The sequence below is a fragment of the Saccoglossus kowalevskii genome, chromosome 16 (genome assembly GCF_978046115.1).
Source record: "Saccoglossus kowalevskii chromosome 16, keSacKowa6.1, whole genome shotgun sequence".
Classification (NCBI taxonomy): domain Eukaryota; kingdom Metazoa; phylum Hemichordata; class Enteropneusta; family Harrimaniidae; genus Saccoglossus; species Saccoglossus kowalevskii.
In genome coordinates, this window is record NC_140656.1 from 29,957,327 (window position 1) to 29,980,536 (window position 23,210).

General features: G+C 34.0%; 1 protein-coding gene and 2 non-coding genes across 3 annotated transcripts; all 3 read right to left on the minus strand.

The window, feature by feature from the left end:
- Positions 1-1,469: 1,469 nt before the first annotated feature.
- Positions 1,470-22,562, minus strand: LOC100378905 (uncharacterized). Its single transcript, XM_002733723.3, has 11 exons — positions 22,365-22,562; positions 10,116-10,227; positions 9,507-9,600; positions 9,311-9,365; positions 5,966-6,106; positions 5,115-5,380; positions 4,831-4,976; positions 4,319-4,490; positions 3,679-3,791; positions 2,082-2,166; positions 1,470-1,754 (listed from the first exon to the last, which is right to left on the minus strand). The coding sequence occupies exons 1-11, from the start codon at positions 22,477-22,479 to the stop codon at positions 1,701-1,703; spliced, it is 1,353 nt and encodes a 450-aa protein (XP_002733769.1). The 5' UTR covers positions 22,480-22,562; the 3' UTR covers positions 1,470-1,700.
- Positions 8,696-8,794, minus strand: Mir2013 (microRNA mir-2013). Its single transcript, NR_037563.1, has one exon. It is a non-coding gene; the product is annotated as a microRNA mir-2013 (primary transcript).
- On the minus strand, positions 9,033-9,112 carry Mir4834 (microRNA mir-4834). Its single transcript, NR_038798.1, has one exon. It is a non-coding gene; the product is annotated as a microRNA mir-4834 (primary transcript).
- Positions 22,563-23,210: the final 648 nt, after the last annotated feature.

Below are 23,210 nucleotides of genomic sequence, written 5' to 3' on the forward strand. Positions count from 1 at the left end.
TATTCTGGTTGGTTACATGACACATGTATGATGACAATATATAAATTGATTATTTCAAACAAAGGGGGGAAAAAAACGAATGGTAGGTTTTGAAAGAATCTTGCTGAAATAATTATTGTGGTGCTTTGGCAATGAGTTATTGATGCAGAGTCACCCTACAATTCTGTGCCAGAAACCCCTCTTAGTGGTCATGGTGTATAACAAACTTACTAACACTCTTGAAAGTCCTTTATTGCTGAAATTGGCCCCCTTAGTCACCTCCGCATAACTGGTCACTAGCGAGTGTTTGGGTTATACTGTGGTATAGTTTATTGTTGAATAGTAATACTATCTTTCAAATTTAATAATTTGTGGGTCAACAAATACTGTGGATTGAGCCACGTTACAATGTGGTGTCGTATAGCTAAAATACAAAATGACAACAATATACAAAGTATATTCTTTATTCGGTGAAGAAAAATAGTTGTTTAGAAAAGAAAATAACAGCAAATTACACACGATATTGAAAAACAAACCCTGATTGATACATTAAAATTCTGATTTTTAAAAAGAATATACACTGATTCATTGTGATAGACTTAGTGACAGTCTATAATCTGAATATCTGTTGGTTCAAAGAAATGTGGAAAAGACTATCACATATTATATATTCAACCAGGTATTTATCATCAATATCTCTGAGGTTAAAACAGACGCAGAAATGATAAGGTCAGCTGGCAGGTCAATGGCAGTGTCAACTTTTGGTATGACAGCTGACAGAAAGTTGAAAGCACCTTCAATAATTTCTTTAGATAGTTTTAAAAGAGGAAAGAACATCACCACCAAACCTAACTAAAAGCAGGACTGGTACATCTACCATATATGCCTTGTATATCATTAAGTACTTACAAATAGCAATTCAAAATGGTTAAGATATTGTGCATGTATGTTAGTTGTAAAACTTCTTCAAAGAAGAAAGGGAATAAAAATATCTTTTTAAGTAAATACAATTGACTGTGGTAATTTTTGTCACTGAATATTAAAAGTGTACTGTTACTGACATATTGAAAACAACATATGTTTCACTATTAGAAGCATACTTTATTTTAGCTGGAGTTAATTTTCGCTGAAAAAGCTTTTTGGGTGTTTTGTATGGAATTTATTTTCACTGATTATTGATGAGTTGAATGTGAAATACAAAAAAGAAAAAAGTATATCTCTGGATTTTGTTTTCACTGCATCCCTTCAGTGAAAATATATTCCAAACAGAAATAAAGTATTCTACAGCAGTCAAATTATGGGAAAAGACATTAAAAGAGTTGATATATTGCAAAAGATTTTAATTTGAATATTTTGATAATGTTTTATTATATTACCGGGTATGCTAGTGTGTAATACGGTATATCCAAAGGATGTGAATACAGTGTGTTGGATAAATTATAATAGCACAAAGGCATAATGTGCGTCTAATAGAGTGAATTGATAAAACATTTTAGATATACTGTCATTATATTTACGGAACAAGGTTGTATACAAGTAAAAATGTTGAAAAGAACATCACACTTATTTTGGAAAATGACTGAAATACCCTATACTCCGGAATACAAATCAAAGGAGTGTGACTGTAGGGCATATGACCCTTTAACTACATCTTCCAACTCTGTACTGGTATACATGCTCACGAATATAGGTAAGGCATCTTTTGTTATGATATTATTTATTTAGATGTCATGGGCTGCCACACTCTGTTGCAAATATTCATGATACAGTTTTTCCTGAAAAAAAAAGAAAATAGAGATAAGTCATTGATAATAAAATAAAAACATAATAAATTTGAAACCAGTAAACATGTGTCAAATAGGAATTTTCTGAGAGGTCTAATAACAATATGTCAGTGGCGTAAATAAAACATGTTGTCCTTAATGATTTCAAAAAGACTTAAAGTTGAGTATTTTACTCTTTCCTTCAGAAACTGTACTGAAAGTTTATTTGTGTATCTGAATAATATGCTGTTCAACCTACATACAGTAACAAGTGATATCAACTGCATGCAGTGAATACAGATTGCTGAAGTTTACAAATGTCTGACATTCAATACTGACCTTGGTTTTCCTGACATGACTCTTGACAAAATCCCTCTGATCTGTAAAAACCCTTTTTTCTTTTCGAGACAATGTTGGCTTCAATCTGCACAAGAAAAAATTATAATACATGTACTAGAAAATTCCAGGTAATGTGGGAAGGTTTGAGGTGTTGACTAAAGCATAATCACTTGGTCATGAATACATGCAGATTATGCACTTTGCTTTGGGGTTCAGTGGACTAAGTGGTCAATGATCTATGTGATAAATTTAACAGAACAGTGTCATAAAAAGTATATGCATCATATTTGCCCCATTACAAGTGCATTATTTTATGTAAATGACAGGCGTTTCATGTATGAATGAATGTAACCAAGTCATATTTTAATGATCTAGCATACAATGATACATTTGTTCGTGTATGTGTATTTCTAACAGGGCAAATATGGTACAAATGGTGTGAATTCAGCTCATATTACCCTTGGGAAGCAGCATCTGCATCACTGCATAGCAGTATTAATGTTTTATTCTGTCAGTTATTTCTGCATCCAACAAATGGTTTATTCCACCCAAATTTTCCACCCATATCTTGAAAATTTCACATGCTATTTACACCCAAACTGTACTTGGTTGACATTTCATAGTGGTTTATACGACTCCCAAATTTAAAGATGATCAGATATTTTAAATTATTATAACCACAAAAAAACCAAAATCTTGAAAAATATACAAAAAACACCCACCAATCAGTTTTGGCCGAGATTCCAAACTATAATATCCTAGTTTGCATGAAATTTGATAAAAACTGTTTGAATTATTGTAAACAAAAGAGAAAGTTCCACAACAACAAAAAGAACAGACATTTTCCACTCATCTATGATGATGGGATCAGGCAAGATGAGATTTAATGCAAGGAGGCTGGCTTGGACATTTTATTCTTTTCAAAGTTTCAAAGTAAATAGTACACCATGCAAAGGGGAGAGGGATAAGGTAGGTGTGTATCCACTAAATGAGGGGGTAACTGAGTGCACTGGCTAATAATTATTTTATTTTTTTTGTGTCCTTATTCATTACAAATAACTCACTTTCTGAAAGACATGTTTATAAATAATGAACAATTTTTAAATCATGGCTAAAATTTGTGGAAGAGAATAGCTTGTGGACGAATCTTAAATAGTGATTAGTGACTAGCAAAAGGATAGTGGAAGCTCATGGATTATGGAGTGTTGGACTAGTGTGAAAATGCTTTAATCTGGAACACATAGAGAGAATATAACAATGGCGATGTGGGAAGGTTTTAGAAAGCATACAGGGTAAAGTCATTGTGTATATAATATTACAGTATCTGCTACCTACAAGTTAACCCTTTTGAGCACCATAATGTTTCCTGGCAAAATCTTGGTGTAACACTTTGCCGGTTTTATGTCTTTTTCCATAATCTTTTTTGATATTTTTGTCCATAAGGACAATTTCCTATTGGCTACAAGTCTTGATCAAAATGCAGTACTTAAGGAAACAATTACCGGTATGTAAATTGTGACAAAATTCAACTTTTGTGCTTAAAGGGTTAAGACGATGTGGGAAGGTTTTGGATGATACATCAGTAAGGAAAACTCACCTTGAAGAGAATTTTGCCACAGCCAACAGAAAGACAGTAAAGACGCCTAAAGCAATTGTAACATGTAGATGATACTCCTTAGGTATCTGCTTCCATACTTCACGTACAGGTTTCTATAATAGTAACAAATATTCATGATATGCGTCAAAGACAATGGTAAATAAAGGTAGTAAACTAAAAATACTTTAATTTTATTGGTCAAAACGTTTGATTAACACATGCATGCAAGTGCAAATTATTTAAAGTAAACTGTTACTTTATTGGCTTTATGAGAACCACACCTAAACCATGAATTGTGTGCTGGATCATCAAGATATTACTCAATTTCACCATAGACATGCCTTCACCATCTACATAATCAGATGCTCAACTGATACAGCAAATACAATAATTTTGACAGAAATTAACGACTCAAGGGTGTTTGCATGGAGGAATTTTCACCGCCGTTACTCTGTTATGATGATAGATGAAAGTGATTCCCAGATTCAGTATTTTCTTACACTACATGCCATATTTGCTTACATAAATAAAAAGTACCAGTGTATATCCATTAATTGCAATTTATATTGTATGTGCCCTTCTAATAGCCTAACAATAAATTTACCCCACCACCTCTCCACATAATCAACTGTTAACTCACCAAATACAGTGCCACTACTTCACGATTTTTTCGACCCAAAGTGGATTCTTGAAGATCCTTTGAGACATTGCTAGCAAGGAAATTGATAAACCATAATAGAGGCAGAACACATCCTAATAAACCAAGGAAGAATCCTTTACCGCGAGCTCTCAGATTATAGGAGCTGGCAGCCCTGCAACAGAACAATTCATAGATGAAAACACACACATACATAGGTAAATATTATTGATGATAGAATACGATGGGGAAGGCCAAGAATAGATCAGGTTTGTATAGGACTACCCTCACAGCACCCATATAATAAGTTCCATTGAAATCTGATTGGTGCCCTAAGACATAAGGAAAGCTGATAATTATGCAAATTAGGTAATTTGCAAATTATTCAACAGCATTGATGTACCAAATTTCATTAAAATACAATGATGTCATACTCATAAACAGACATACAGACAGGGTAACCACAAAGACACCTATTGTAGGCTTCAGAGTCAAAAAATAGAGAGAATAAATACCTATCCACTGCTAGCTTGGTATCAATTAAATCGGCTATTTTCTCACAGTCTCTTTCCAGTGCATTCAAAGTGTTCTGTATTGTCTGATTGATAGTTTTCTCTATCTCTTTACATACCTCTTCTATTTGGTTGGCACAGCGAGTAGTCTGTAAAATCAACAATATTGTTTGCCATTCAATAATTTGATGGAATAATGAACCATAGCTAAATTCTCACTACTATGGTACACAATTTCACAGCTACCAGAAATGTGACATAATATGGATGATATGAGGGGCACTCACCTTGCCGCTGATCAAATTGGGCACATATATAGTAGGCATATCAAAGCAGGTTTTATTCAGTCCAGGGCGCTTACATAATTCTTGTACAATTTGCATCATAACCCGTTGGCGATCACTCTCATGTCCAGCCTCATCAGCTTTGGACAGATAGAAGCGTATCCGGTCACTATGATCTTCGTTCAGTTTTTCCACCAAGTTCAATGTGCGTTTACATAAAGCTTGACCAATGGGATCAAAAAACACAAATATCAGATCAGCTCGGTCACCTGTGAATAACGACAAACATTTTGGCTAATTAACATAAAGAAAATAAAACAAATACATGTAAGCAATAATTCGGGACACTCACACTATCAGCCACAAAAGTCATTAAGACAATATCTTTCAAAAATGCCCTAGCGAAATTTTACCTGATTTTCAGTGTAAGCAATCATTATTCAAAAGGATGGAATCTAATGCTTCTACAAGAATAACTGAAGAGTCTGGTGTGCAACTCAGACTAATCTAAATGGAAAATGCTTCACGTCAAATATTGATTTTGTGATTGAGTCCATCTTTGACTGACAAACATAGAATCCTGCATGCAATTCGTTGAATTGATGGGATCCAGAGATGCTGAAAACTTAATCACAAACAAGTCTCTTGAACTTCTCAGTGCTGTTCTGTTATTGAATACCATAGCTGTTGTATTTACCACAGAACACATACAACTTTAAATATATCAGTGTAGATTTTAGTATAGCATCCGACACATTTATTTTTTTATATTGTATGCATGTATGTTCAAACAACCGAAAGATAGAAGGTGGGAGCACCCATGGGAAGGGCAACGGGATAATGGCGATACCTACCAAGCCATAAGATCGACTCATCAACATTAAATGGATATTTCATATCACCATCAACCAAACCAGGAGTATCCACAAACGTTACAAGGCTGAATTTCTTCTGTTTAGAAGTAGTAATCTCTGTCACCAGATATTCTACAACACCTATCAAAACATAATGCATTGTAAACAATTAGGCAAAGTGCGTGGCTGAAACTCAAACTACCTTGCTTAAATGATGTCATATGATAGAACAGCACCCTCAGTGTTGAACTTTTTAAACACTATAAACCGAACCAGGCCACTGTAGAAAACCACAATTTTGCCTGTGTGTTTAGCAAGCCAAAATCGGGAATTAAATTATATATACTGTATACACTAGATTTTTCATTCTTTCAGATAGAAATAATTGGCTACCTTGATCTAGAGGTTTTGATTAGGTTTGAGGGAAGCAATCAGCTGTGCCAGTGACAACAGCCCTTCACCTGGCAGCATTGTTAGCTAATGATAATGCACAAGAAGGCGTTTGTTTTGGCAGCCAGTTGCATGATGGGAATGAGAGGAATGACCGCACAGCATGAACAGGGTATAAATTGGATAAGTGATGTATGATGGGAAGGAAGGCAGGTACAGGGTTACTATAATAGTGATGCATGGTAATTATGGTGAAATGAGACCATTGGCTGCTCTTTTGTCTTTGATGTTTTGAATATATCGATTCACACTTTTGTTGAGAAAAGTTTGAATCGATAAATTCAAATTGGAGAACACTTGAAATCAACTGACAAATCATGGTCTAACTACTAAATCAAATTGGGAGGGGGTTTTCTGGCATGAGGGTCACCATGTCTAGTTATACAATTTTGCAGCTTCATGAGGTGAATGGAATAACCCAGTTCTTCAAGTTGAAAACCCCTATTCTTACTAATGGACTTGGAGCACACTGATCAGCATACAGTCAACAACTTTTGATACAAGCTACAGAAAAACTACACATTTCGCTATTTGGAGATTGAAACCTGGCTTTTTTAAGCAATTTACAACTATGAATATTATGGCATTGACAGTACACTAAATAAACAAAAAATATTTGAGCATGTGTCAACATTTTCTTAAGAACCTAGTTAATTTTTTTTTTTTTTGGGGGGGGGGGGTGCTTTTGAATAAACTTCTGCCAATCACAAGTACATAACATATACATTTGTAGTATAAACTACCATCTGTCATCTGTTTATAAGCTTTTGAAGACCAGCTTGGCACATTAACACTTTGAATAGCCACACCACAATTCTGCCAATGATGCATCACCAAGTACCGGGTAATCAACCATCTGGTAATGTGCCAAGACTCTGCACACACAACTTCAGAAAGCCTGATTATAAATGGATAACAAATAGCAGCAGATTTACGATTATTGTTACCTACCAGTGGCTGGCAGAAGTTTACTCACATGCTACTTTTATTTGTTTCACCCTGCATCAGAATTAGCCTGACATGTTGGCGTGAGTGGCGCCCTCGCCGACCGAACTTATGCCTGACAGAATAGTGCATGTCTCGTCTGCAAGATCAACACTGCGAATTCGCAAAGTTTACGCCTTCTTGCAAAGAGTTCAATGAATATTCATTTTGGTGGTCGTGGTAACAGGGCAGAAACTTGCCAGCACCTTATCGCAAATATTGACAACAAATAAACTTGGCCGTGAATGGTTGCTCTTTGATGGCTGTCACTGTCTGACGTCCCTGCAATTTGATTCACCGACAAAAAATCATCAGGGAAGTGAAAAACTACACCACTCATGTCAGGCGTGTGTTGGGCTTGAAGTACCACAGAGGGCGCAACCTCACCAGACAACATTAGAATTTGATTGGGTTTTAGGGAAACCTTGACAGAGGCGATTAGACACTATGACGGCCTTTGTTCTGTATACAAGTAATAATTCAACCCCTTTTGTGAAACACAATGTCACTAAACATTGACAAAATCAGTTCTATCAACCATCTGGCACTTACAAATCTAATGTGTTTTGATAATTTAAATTTGTCTGTGATATAATCTACAACAACTACCACACATGCAGGGTTGTGTTATCAAAATAGGGATATCTAGATCTTATTTTACAATTTATCTTTGATTTAATCTTAAGTTCAAGTTCAATCACCTGACACACACACAAACACACAATGGCATTGCCACAGGCTTACTTTAACTTCAAGGTTAAAAGCAAATTGCCTCATAACTCCCATTGCCACAAACCAATATACATGTATAAGGGGATGTGTAATGTATGTAGTTGTGAATGATTGCAGCATGTTACACAGGATTTGTTTATAGTGTTTTATTTTAAAGGCGAATCAGTGGAAAGTAAAAACGATAGCCACTATTTTAGAATTAGGTGTTTGGAGCAGGGACGAATACTAATTTTAATAACACGTGCTGCAATCTGGCATTAAATAACGTAAAAGCACAAATATTCACTGTGTTTTAATTGCATAAAAAAATTAGATGCATTTCACAGCAGAATTTATTTACCAGCTGTAATAGTAAAATTAAAAAAAACAGTGAATACTAGTAATGCTCTGACAGTATTACTAGTATTTTGTATGGACAATAATGTAATGAAATGACAACAAGACTAAGAATAACAGTTTAATAATAATTTAATATAAAGTAAAATAAGATTTATTATGAAATTGACATCACAGTTTGCAACAATACTCTTATAAATGACTAATGAAAACATGACAGAGTACTGTTGTTTATTTACTCCACTGCACACCACTACATCATGCTGCACCTTTAATCAGATGGTGCCAGCAAGAAATAGCGATGTGCAGTAAAGAGCAGATATTCCATGGTAGTCGTAACAAAGGACAGTCAGACTTGTATTACGCAGAACTTGTTTGTTATATCATTTATCATGCTTCCAAAGTTGCTAACATTTACACAAACACTATAATACTAATGTTTTACAAATCTGCACAGGAGTCTGCCAGCACAGAGAAAGATGCGAGGTGATTTCGGGAACACACATGTTCAACTGTAAAGTGAGGTACAAATGAAAGTGACAGCAGAATGACAGCAGCTACTACCTGGTACACTGCTCCACTCCACGTAGCAGCTGTTGAGAGGTATAAGCAATAGCATGCAGCGTGAAGTGTAGCAAGGCAAGGCAAATCATAAATAAAACAGCCAAACTGATAGGCTAACAAGCGTGTCGCCATGATGGAAAGAATAACCATGCTGATTGGTTAAATCTGCACTAATAGCAGTAATAGCTAAGCTGATTGGTTATTTACCTGCACCAAAATAAACTTTAGAGCTACAAGCAGCTATGCAATTCTCAGCCAAGCATATTGACTCAATCTTACCTTCAATGTTGACAAGCTCTTTGAAATGTGGATACAAGTGTAAAGTAGCATTGCCCTGAAATAACAGTTAAATTATGCAATTGCAATTAATATTTGTGTTTTTGCACGAATTGAATAAAATCTTTTTTTTTTATACTTTTGATATTACATATTCTGATTACAAATTCTGTAATATTCACTTTTCAACTCAACTTACAGTCAGCGACTCTCGTTTGCGCCCACTTGTAACAAAAGTGAACCCTTGTGTTTCTATGGCAACACCAGTCCTTTGAACATGTTCTTCAATGTACCTGTGAAAAGAGATTTGATGACATTGCAATTAAGCAGCACTGTTGTTCATCCACCTATTGTGAGGTGATAATGTTCAAATCCACTGGCACCCATTATTCTATGTTGTCTTAGGTGTTTTTATCTGCCTTTGTGGATCACAAAACATGTTTAGAATCAAACAAAGATTTTATGTGGTGAGAAAAACCAGACTCACCGTTTTTACTACAATTTTAGTTATTCACTTCCTGATTTTTTGGTAAGTTTGGCTTTAAATTTAGTCAACTGATCGTAGGTCTCAACACAAGTACAATATTTTTTCCATTAGTAGCACTAATAGAAGCGCATATAAAACCAAAAAAATTTTAATTTTAAAAATATGACTTATTTTAACCATAGAAACAACTCCATAATTTTACATAAATCTGTTACGTAATTGAGTAAATATGGTTTCAGTAAATATGGTTTCAAATTTTTAGTTGATAGGGTTGCAGAATTTTGACAGCAGCAAAAACATTTTTTCAAAGTCGTTACTTACCAGTTGATAAATGAACTTTTACCAGCGGAATGGTTACCAATAAGCAACACTGTGATTTTTTTTCGTGGAGCTAACAAATTCAACCCCAATCTTTCAGCAATTTGGATAAGACCTATAAGGGACATACAACAAAATGAGATGTTTTATTTACTAGCACAGAAGAGCATCAATTTTAGAAGCATATGAAATCATACTGCCATTCACACAGCAGTGCTACTACGAGTGAGCCTCTACAGTGTAGTGGTTCAATTTCTCGAAAGAAAATTTTTTTTGTGAGTTAAATTTTTACTCTAATTCTGTAGCCAATAGAAATTATACCAGGCAACAAAAATGTTCAGTAGCATGCATTTCAGTCTTTACTATAGTCAATTCAAGTATTCTATCTCAGTTAACAATATGCAAATTATATTGTTCAATCTTCAAAGAACTTTGTTTTCAAGGTCCAAGTACAATTACTTGCCCAGTAACAAATTATTCTTAGCTCATTGTTCTTTCTAAAATCTTCATAGTAGTAACACAATTGACGTGATTAGCCACGCTACCAATTAATATGCTAATGAGACATTCATGTAACCATGACTACCAGCAAAGTGGGTAAATGAAGTGGCTTGATTGAAATGAAACCTACATCAGCTACTAAGTAGCATACAAACATAATATCAGACAGTGAACTGATAATAGAAATAGACTGCAAAGCAGGATTATCATGTCTGGCTGATATGAAGGTTATAAAGCAATAGTTGAAATGCTTTTTGTATTTGACATATACACTGATCATATCTCCCCATGACTCAGTGAACATAAAAAGTGCAAAATGAATGACATCAGTGGACATCATAGATGAATCATTTTAGATTTTTCTTTCTGTAATAACAATGATTATAGAAGAGGATAAAGGATAAATGACCACACCCATACTACCAACCCCCATTTTCTAAGGCAGAAAAAAACCTAATTGCGATAAAAATGATTATTTTAGCTAACTTTAGACAACAGTAGAGAAAATAAAGACTAAAATATACTTAGGTTATGTTTTACTGTTAGAAGTAGAGTTAATCTACATTATGTACAAAACCTGCATCATCATAGACTATCAAGGTCACTTTGAGACAACATTTCAACTTATTTTTTTTAATAGGAAAAATAACATGACTATATATACACCATGATATCAAATTGATAACAAATAAATGTCTTCACCGGAGTGAAAACTAGTATTTAAACACTAATCAGAAAAATTTACATAAAAGCTGTTTTCCAGTATGGAAACTATGGAGGTAGAAAAGATTACCTCCATGATGGAAACCAAGGCCAACGTCAAAACAATTAAATTTGAATTTTTATTAGTCTATATCAGAGCTAACATTCATCACTATAATAACAGAGTGAAAACAGCGATACTAAAATGAACATATCTGTAAGAATAAAATACCACGACAACAAGAAGTGTTTCATAAGATACAAATGTACAAATGTGATTAATATGCAAAGCCTTTCCTGTCTGGGTGAATGTCACTTCTGGTTTCCAGCTGAGAGAGGGAAAACACATTAAATCTAACATCAAGACTGGAAACTACTAAACAGTGATAACACATAACATATTGATTGGAGAGAATTTATGACTTAACTATGAATTGGAAAGAATTAACAATTTAGGAAACAATGCAAAGCAGATATGCTGTTTGTTTTTAAAAAAAAAAAAACATGAAATGAACGCATCATTCTGGCATATATATATATGGTACATAGAAAGGATAAGTTTCAGTCCTATAAATATGAATTCAGTAAAGAGATAAACCTTACCAATGTTGTGGTATAAACCACACAGTTGAAGAGAAACAACATTTCACTGTTAGCAGCCAAGCTCATTCAGCAGTTCTGATAGCTATCTCTCACTCTCCCTCTATAGAAGACTAATTTGCATATCTTTGTCAGAGGTTACAAACAGGATTAGCGATTACATAATCACTGTAGTTAAAAAAAAAAAAAGAAAGACCTAATCTGGCCTTGCACTACCTGTCAATAACTACTAAAATCAAAATGATAGACAAATAGGAAATCCTCTAGCCAGGGAGCAATGAGATATTTTCACCAGCAAAATAACAAACTGACTGTCAATTGCAAAATTGCATTTGCAAATCCCGCAAGGTTAATGACCAGCCGGTCAAGGCCCTTATCTCATTGGATCATTCCATTCATACAGAGGTAACTACCTTATTAATAAAGAGGCAAATCATTATAAAGTTAGTGATATAAAACCCTCAGAGTATTTAAAATTAATGTGAAAATAATTGACTAGTCTATTGGATAGAAATAACAAAATGTATGGGCTCTGTCAGAAGATAAATATAGAAGTCACCCCATGATTTCAATGTTACACCCCCTCCCAAGCTTGATCCTAGTAAGAACACCCACTGAACTGGTCATGAATATGCATCCTGCAACCTAGAGTGTATGTGAGCTGGCTGATAAACTGTCAAAGCACACAAGGAACACACCATTAGAGATAATGAAAAGCATTGAACAGATGCTTCAAAACACAAATTAAAATCACATAATTTTGTATTACTTTTTTTGTTTTTGTTTTTATATATTTATTTCTAACAACTGGCAGAAATGTTCTTTTCCTAAAGATTCAATAAATATTATTATTACCATACAGGACTTATCTGAGCTGCATATACTACCATCATGAATCACTTCTATCAGTGTGCATAGAGCTACCATTTTTTAATCAGTAGATGTATTATGTAAGAAAATATTTATCACAGAATTTTAAAATGAAATAAATCAAGTGAAATAATCACTTTCAAAAACTATAGCTTGTTTGCTTGTTTAAAAAACACCTTTTAAAATTATGCAACTGCACTTTACCATGGAAACCATTACAATTTGTAGATTCAACTATGATGTAAACAATATGAATTTGCATATACATTGTTCTGTTAACCTTGGTTCTCCCAAGGGGCCCTTCCATTGAAGGGAGTTGTTGACATGATTACATAGTTCAAAAATACAAACTCCAAGTATGAATCTTCATCACTAATGAATAGTTTTCTTTCAGGGGGGTTGAATTATAGGTTCAATTTCCTTTTTGGTGATACACTATGGAACATAAATGGAAATGTGGGAAATACCTCATCAGCTTTAATTAGGAAATATGTAACTGATTTATGGCAATATAGAAAAGAAATGATGAATGTAATTTAAAGATATGTATTACTGTTTTCATGGTGCCAATACAAAGGTTGAATAAACATTATTATTATATACCCACAGACAGGAAACTACACAGAAAAGCAGGTCGGCTTCAATTGGTAAGGTACATGTATTTTGGTGAAACTGAAAGTGGCACATTCTAAATTGATATGTTGTTCGATCCAAAGTCCAGGTCTGTTACAAATAGCAATGTGGCCTCAAAAAGGAATTTTATGTAAACTTGTTCAAAAATAAACTACAATTTTTTTTAATGGTGTGCTCATTTTCAAGTTTGATGCGAATTAGTCCATGAGAGTACTGTGATAGCTGAACTATGTATCTTATTTATGATGGCTAAAATGGCTAATCCTGATAAACACAGAATATATTTGGATATTAAGAATATCTCAAAAGTGAATATTCGTGGTGTATTTTAAGTCTAACCGTACCAGAAGTTGGAATTTGTTACTACTCTAAATTTACAAACATATTTTAGTATAAGATAGTAATAACAACATGAACATCATATATAGATGCAAAGTGCAGCAACAATCATCAGTTATCTTGTACAGCTACATGTACAAATAAATGTGGGTCTTGTCACTATCACTGCCATATTGTTCTAAACACCAAAACAGCAACATTGCCCGATATTAAAGTTGCTGACCAGTTTCAATTTGAATTGAAATTTCTATATAATTAATGGCAAAGTAATTCAAACAAAATGTGTCTACTGACACAGTATAAAATGTCAGAACATCTTTACTTGCATGTCAGGTGCATGTCATAGCACTTGAAATGAGTGTATTTAGCCAAACACGCTAACGTATTTGTAAAAGTGGTTTGTACTAATTTTATAACGATCTCCATGCGCGTATAGCAAACTAGTCAGCAACGTAGCAGGCAATGTTGCCGTTCTGAACAATATGGCAGTGACAGTAAAATATGAGAAGCTATTACTACTTTAAACTACTGTGGAATACTTTATTTTTGCTGGAATTAATTTTCACTGAAAAGGCTTTTTGGGCGTTTTGTGTAGAATTAATTTTCACTGATTTTTGATGAGTTTAATGTGAAATATAGGAAAAATAGTATATTCGCTGGATTTTATTTTCACGGAAACATCCTTTCAGCGAAAATAGCGAAAATAAATTCCAAGCGAAAATAAAGTATTCTACAGTATTATTATACATCTGTCATCATAACGCCATAAGTTACAGCGTGCTGTAATTTTGCAGTATTTTATGGGGTATTTTCATCCTACCATATTAGGAAATGCGAATTCCAAATATGGAATGATTACGTGCGTAAGCGTCCTTTAATAATAAAAACAAACATGGCTGCTATCGGAGTTTGACCGGACTTCACACAAAGAAGTTTGCTGATTCTGTTCTAAACTTTTTGAAATTCGGCATTCCCATGATGTATCCTTGGAAGGAAAAGATGTATAATAATAAGGTTATTACGAGAATACCTCAAAGTATGCACTCAGACAGTACGCCATGCATAGACCTCTGCTATGTGTTGGTCAATACTCCAGCTGTACTGTCTTTGTGCATACTTTGAGGTATTCTCGTAATAATCTCATATGATATTCAGACATTCAAAATATCATCTAGAGCCAAAAAGTAGAGCTACAGATTTAGACATTTATAATTTACCTTTTCATTCTAAAATTGAATTTAAATTACTTAAATTGGCTATTACACACACCTGCACCTTAATGCTTTGTTTGGGGTATTTACGAGTGAGAAAGAAGCCACAGGATAAAAAAGTCAATCCTACTAAATAACATATGGCAAGCGAAGAAACACCCAGCCACGTGCAGGGACGAATGGGGCTGAATAAGTGACTCGCGAGTCAATGGAAGCAATCCTCATACTATGTAATGTTAGTTTATACTTAAAATTTTAAACAAAGTTGTGTTATCTATGTATATACACCCACCTGCCTGTCCGTTAATGTTGAGCTTACTAATAACCTAATTTGCATAATTTACATGCATAGATACATACATACATACATGACACAGACTCCAACTGTATGCTTCGTACACAGAAATAAAAAAATAATCATGTACCCCCATTTTTACTAAACACAGGCGACTAAAATTTAGTAATATCTCTAACCAGAGTTTTGATAACACCTCTGGAGTATGATGCAGAATGTATTGAATGTGCCAATCCACTTAACAATATTACATGGAAATTATTATTATTATTACCGATATATGAATTCTGAAATCGTCAATATTAATGATTTAATAAATCCATGAAAGTTTTTAAAAAAAACAATAATATTTAAGATTACAATACACAGTCAAGAATATAGTAGTAGTGTTTAAATAGATTGACAATGCTTGTCAATAATAATAACATAATAATATTAATGCTACATTTATCAAGTACCTAATGCAAAAAAAGGCCATACACGCTTGAACTCATTGAGAGGTACTGGCATTTCTAATTGAAAAGGGAATTTAATTCCACAACTTTGGAGCAGAAATATTGAAAATATGGTTGCTGTAGTAAGATGTAATGATGGAATAGCAAGCAGATATTATGATCATGAACAAAACTTTCGAATGTGGAGCATAGACTGTGCGAAGTAAACAGAATATTGAACAGAATACAATCTCTGATTGGCAACCAATACAACCGATCACAAGATATGAATCAATATCTCGAGTTGATTTTGTATCCATCTTTGCTGCAGAATTCAGCACATGTTGAAGTTTGGCTAGGTCAGTGTTTGAAAGCCTATGCAGAGGGCATGCACTAACTGTTCAACTGATGTTTGATCAATGAATTGTTGAATCTGTATAATCTTTCAGATGGCAAGACAGGCAGAATGACAGATTAAAAGTAAAATGAATATCCATGACAACACCCAAGTTCCGTTCTGCTCTTGCAACTTGAATATCCGGTAGTACCCGGTAGTTAGAGGATTTAATTCTTTCAAAAATCATGATGCGAAATGGTCAACCTCAGTCATGACGTTTAGTTTGTTTACATTACAAACTTTCATCAGAGCCCAATGGCTCAGCCCAATTTGCAATGTACATGCAAATGCTTTTGACTCAAGCTGATATTGGCTCTAATAAATCCCTGGGTTGAGCTTAGACAAGACTAAACGTATCAGGCCAAAATCATGGATTTCTTTAAACTACATTCTTTACATGGCATCTCCATATTGTTTGTAACTTTGTTGCAGAAACTGTACTTGATCATGAAAATAAGTCTAATATCAATCTAGTAATTAAAATCTTGTTGATAATATGTAACTTGTCCCAGCAGCAGTTGTCATGAATCAAATCTCATTGTATTTATCCACCATTGGCAGGTAAATGCTAATGTGTCTGATTTTGATGTTGCCATGGTAAATATGTCTTCTTGGTTCTTACATCCACCAAATGTGCTCATGAGAATCTTTCCAAAGAGTATCTTAACTTTGATTTAAGTTGTTGCGTTCAATATAATATTTCCCCCAATGAAAACTTTCTTTTGTCCAAGAATAATGCATGATATGCTGTTAACCACAAAATTATAGCACAAAATCCTGTAGGACAAATTCCTTTAGGATTCATATAGGAATTTGCTTTAATAGGAAATCTATAGGGAAAGTATGTGTCAAAATATAGTAACATTCTAACACTTGTGTGTGTTCTTCCCTCTTTGCTTATGAATAATGCATGATATGCTGTTACCAACAAAACTATGAATATGTATGCAACTAATGCAATATATATATATATATATATATATATATATATATATATATATATATATATATATACATGTTTTGTTAAAGATTTGTTTTATTAAGTCCAATATGGGGTTAACAGGTACCTGACCACTGACGTTTATCCATAAAATAAATAGTCCATACTGAGGTATATCAATAATTTGACAACAAAGATATCACTGAGTTTCTTTGAAAGTTCAAAAAAAAATACACTGTATATTTAAAATCAAATTGAACCAAATGTTTGTGCCCACTGTTCCCACCATTCACAATTCCAACTTATTGGAAGAACTCTAGGACTATTTAAGACACCATTCCAATGTTGTGAATGCTGAGAAAAAACAACACATTGTGGACACTTCAGACATAACAGATCTACAAGAAAAGAGTGCTCTGGTCGGTCTAAATAATGATGTTTTAACTGTGGGAAAGCAAATTAAATTTTAATTTTTTTTATTGTACAAACACAAACTTTAGGCACGCTAAATGTTAAACAGCATCAAGTCCACACATGTTCAGACTGGCTTTCAGCCTGTGCCAAAAAGGTGTTCCTGGCAATTCTTAAGCTGGCAAAAGGATTATCGCCATTGTGTTCAGAGAGAAACCTTAACTGGACCCACTGGTTTGTTTCATGTCACAAACTGCTATTTTTTCATTCAATTAAAACAAGAGTTAATCAGAGCCAGTGGTTCAGGTGATATACGTTCTTAAAAAAAATCTCCCAAAGAATCTTTAATTAGATGTACTTGCATGGAAATCACAATGCATTTAATTTTATTGAATTTACAGACATGTACTGTAAAAACAAATTATTGCGTTATAATGTTGAACAAAATACAAGATTTGTAGAAATAATATAGACCACGTATATAAGTACATGTAGGTAATTTGAAATAAAAAGAATTGACAAAGTGAACAGGTACATTAAGTATGGATGGCCCTTATGTTTATTCCCAGTTTTCTGTATTTGTACAGCCATATAATGCCTTATTCCCGTAAGTAAGCACAGTACTGTTTCACAATGGTAATATTTGCAATCTATTGTTTTTTTTATGAATTCTTTCCATGCTTTTCACGCTGAGAATGGTTTGGGTCCAACAAGGTTTTTGTCACATACTAGTCGACATTGGCCAACAATTTTTCTATGACTGATGTTTTAGACCAAAACTTCACACAACAACTTTGACAATTTGATCATATGGTCTATTGCTGGGCATTACAATTATGTTTGCATCATATGGCATTACAATTATGTTTTCGCCGTGTGGCATTACAATTATGTTTGCATCATGTTGCATTACAATTATGTTTGCATCATGTGGCATTACCATTATTTTTTCATCGTGTGGCACAACAATTATGTTTGCATTGTGTGGCATCACAATTATGTTTGCATCATGTGGCATTACAATTATGTTTGCATCTTGTGGCATTACCATTATTTTTGCATCGTGTGGCACAACAATTATGTTTGCATTGTGTGGCATTACAATTATGTTTTGCATCATGTGGCATTACAATTATGTTTGCATCGTGTGGCATCACAATTATGTTTGCATCGTGTGGCATTACAATTATGTTTTGCGTCATGTGGCATTACAATTATGTTTTGCGTCATGTGGCATTACAATTATGTTTGCATCATGTGGCATCACAATTATGTTTGCATCATGTGGCATTACAATTATGTTTGCATTGTGTGCCATTACAATTATGTTTGCATTGTGTGGTATTACAATTATGTTTTGCATCATGTGGCATTACAATTATGTTTGCATCATGTGGCATTACAATTATGTTTGCATCAAGTGGCATTACAATTATGTTTGCATCATGTGGCATTACAATTATGTTTGCATCATGTGGCATTACCATTATTTTTGCATCGTGTGGCACAACAATTATGTTTGCATCATGTGGCATTACAATTATGTTTGCATCTTGTGGCATTACCATTATTTTTGCATCGTGTGGCATTACAATTATGTTTGCATTGTGTGGTATTACAATTATGTTTGCATTGTGTGGCATTACAATTATGTTTGCATCATGTGGCATTACAATTATGTTTTGCATCATGTGGCATTACAATTATGTTTGCATCGTGTGGCATTACAATTATGTTTGCATCATGTGGCATTACAATTATTTTTGCATCGTGTGGCACAACAATTATGTTTGCATTGTGTGGCATCACAATTATGTTTGCATCATGTGGCATTACAATTATGTTTGCATCATGTGGCATTACCATTATTTTTGCATCGTGTGGCACAACAATTATGTGTGCATTGTGTGGCATTACAATTATGTTTTGCATCATGTGGCATTACAATTATGTTTGCATCGTGTGGCATCACAATTATGTTTGCATCGTGTGGCATTACAATTATGTTTTGCATCATGTGGCATTACAGTTATGTTTGCATTGTGTGGTATTACAATTATGTTTGCATTGTGTGGCATTACAATTATGTTTGCATTGTGTGGCATTACAATTATGTTTGCATCATGTGGCATTACAATTATGTTTTGCATCATGTGGCATTACAATTATGTTTGCATCGTGTGGCATTACAATTATGTTTGCATCATGTGGCATTACAATTATGTTTGCATCATGTGGCATTACCATTATTTTTGCATCGTGTGGCACAACAATTATGTTTGCATTGTGTGGCATCACAATTATGTTTTGCATCAAGTGGCATTACAATTATTTTTGCGTCGTGTGGCACAACAATTATGTTTGTATTGTGTGGCATTACAATTATGTTTTGCATCATGTGGCATTACAATTATGTTTGCATCGTGTGGCATTACAATTATGTTTGCATCATGTGGCATTACAATTATGTTTGCATCGTGTGGCATTACAATTATTTTTGCATCGTGTGGCACAACAATTATGTTTGCATTGTGTGGCATCACAATTATGTTTGCATTGTGTGGCATTACAATTATGTTTTCTTCGTGTGGCATTACAATTATGTTTGCATCATGTGGCACTATAATTATGTTTGCATTGTGTGGCATTAAAATTATGTTTGCATCATGTGGCATTTCAATTATGTTTTGCATCATGTGGCATTACAATTATGTTTGCATCATGTGACATTACAATTATGTCTGCATCATATGGCATTACAATTATGTTTGCTTCATATAGCATTACAATTATGGTTTCTTTGTGTGGCATTACATTTATGTTTTCTTTGTGTGGCATTACAATTATGTTTGCATTGTGTGGTATTACAATTATTTTTGCAGCATGTGGCACTACAATTATGTTTTCTTTGTGTGGCATTACAATTATGTTTGCATCATGTGGCATTACAATTATGTTTGCATCATATGGCAGTACAATTATGTTTGCATCATGTGGCATGACAATTATGTTTGCATCAAGTGGCATGACAATTATGTCCACATCATATGACACTACAATTATGTCTGCATCATGTGGCATTACATTTATGTTTTCGTTGTGTGGCACTACAATTATGTTTGCATCAAGTGGCATGACAATTATGTCTGCACCATATGGCATTACATTTATGTCCGCATCATATGGCACTACAATTATGTCTGCATCATATGGCATTACAATTATGTTTGCATCATGTGGCATTACATTTATGTTTTCGTTGTGTGGCACTACAATTATGTTTGCATCAAGTGGCATGACAATTATGTTTGCATCATATGGCATTACATTTATGTCTGCATCATATGGCACTACAATTATGTTTGCATCATATGGCATTACAATTATGTTTGCATCAGGAGGCATTACAATTATGTTTGCATCATGTGGCATTACAATTATGTTTTGCATCATGTGACATTACAATTATGTTTGCATCATGTGGCATTACAATTATGTTTGCATCATGTGGCATTACAATTATGTTTGCATCAGAAGGCATTACAATTATGTTTGCATCAGAAGCCATAACAAATATGTTTGCATCATGTGGCATTACATTTATGTTTGCATCAGGAGGCATTACAATTATGTTTGCCCATAAATCATAAATATAACATATTTTAAATGCTTTATTTTGGCTGGAATTAATTTTCGCTGAAGATACATTTTGGCTGCTTTCTATAAAGTTTACTTTCACTTATTTTTGATAGTACAAAAATGTAGAATGGAAAATAATGGAAAAGGGATATTTTCACTCGATTTTATTTGCACTTATTCATCTCTTCAGAAAAAATAAAGAACTTTACAGAAGAGGAAATGCAAATGTGCTTCAGCTCAATTTCAATACTCTTATCTGGAACATTCTATTGCGACCTCTCCTATAAATTGTTTTTTTACCAATGAAAAAGTATTTCAATGTCACTAAAAATGAGGTGGTCACACATTTGTCTCAGTGGCAACTACCAGCTGTTACATGGCATGTGGTAAGTATCATTCATTGTTTAACAAATTAGCATATTCAGATCACCATACTTTATTCATAATCAAAATTTCCAGACTATTAAGAGAGGACCTAAGAAATAAAAGGGTAACCATGCATATCGGTCAAAGCATATTGTATGGATTCTGAACAGCATTTATTAAAACGTACACCACAGCACCATTTTATTTATAAAAAACAGTTCAAAATGATGTGCACATGAAGGTCCCCATTAGATGGAAAGAAAGTACTAAGTTAAGATATAATCAAGTTCCAGTTCCAGAATAACAGAAATGATTGTTTTGAAGAATTGTCTACATTAAAATGGCTGTCATATGGCCATCTTGAATCAGACTGCATATTTATTCAAAGATGTATAATATAATTTTTGATTTATGTGTTATTTGAGATGTGCTTCTAACACTAATATTATTTCTAGAACTTTACTAGACTGTCCATGAAGGAAAATTTTGGTTTCTTCTGACCACTATCATTTAATGAATAAGTATCATACCAAACATTTTGTGTTCCCAAGACTGTTATTTAAATGCTTTTTTGACTTGGATGTGGCTGACTGTTTTTCTCTTCGTTATTTGTGTCTGTAACAATTTCTTTCAGGGAGATTACCGTAGCTGAATAATATTTCACTGTTCATTTCAGAGATATTGCCGTAAAAGTACGATACAGGTCACACGGTGAGAAATTGGACACTTGTCCATGGTATGTATAGCATCTAGACGCGTTATCGTCAATTGTACCTTTTGACAGTTTACCTTTCAGCGACAGCGACACCTCCGATAAAAGACTGTACCCCTCTCGCATCCGTAATGAATTGTCTCTGCATATGGAGCCAATGGTTTACGGACGTCGACAAACCAGCATGACTGGGTTCACTTACCTTGGGTGTTGTCAGCATACAACTTGTGACATTCTTTCAAAATTCTCTCATTCACGGTGACAGTAGCCGAGTCTGCTGGGTTAGCAGAAGCTCGTTGTCTCACTTTTCCTGACATATTGTATTTTTTTCTCAGAACAATTCACACTGCCAACGTTGCAGAAGTTCGCCGGTATTCAAATGAATGACAACTTCCGGGTCAAAGTTCACGGGTGAACGTTGCATGGTGGGAATAACCTCTTCGTGACCACTCGAATGTCAACTTTGATCGCGCCCTGGGGAAAGATTTGGTAAAAAGTACATTGAACTGACTTCCCAGGTTGGGGGATTTCACAATACTCTGCCTAAACTATTCCACCGCACCATTCCTACTAATAATCTATCTATATATATTATGTATACTAGTATACTACTATTATGTGGCAGCGTGTATATTTCTGAAATGAACATGTGCCTGCTACTAATACTACTAAAGATTTGTAAATTCTTGCTGATACAAAACAGGCTTCATCACTGTGTTAGATACGAGGGTTAGTTGAAAATTGCATTTTGATATTTTCTTCAAAGTTATAGGTTTGTCACCTTTATTTCACAGTTGAAAAATTGTTTTTCTCGGTCAGCGTCAGTTGCAATGAGATCCTGGTTGGCTTATTTTTTCACAAACAAAACCATTCTTGCAGCAAAATAATTGTAACATCAAAAAATAATTAAAATAAATAATAATTAGAGTAATTATATATATAAATATAAATAAGCCAACCAGCATCTTATATTTTAATCAGATTGGACTAATTTATGCATCAGTTTGTATGACAGTGTCTACGCGCCACGTTTCACAGTAAATATGCC

What these genes read in the sequence shown, in the direction of transcription:
- LOC100378905 (XM_002733723.3), bottom strand. Translation starts at nt 22,479, where the DNA reads ATGTCAGGAAAAGTGAGACAACGAGCTTCTGCTAACCCAGCAGACTCG. An exon ending in AAAAGTTCATTTATCAACTG is followed by an intron (nt 9,601 to 10,115) that starts GTAAGTAACGAC and finishes CTCTTTTCACAG; the next exon opens with GTACATTGAAGAACATGTTC. An exon ending in CCAATTTGATCAGCGGCAAG is followed by an intron (nt 4,977 to 5,114) that starts GTGAGTGCCCCT and finishes TTGATTTTACAG; the next exon opens with ACTACTCGCTGTGCCAACCA.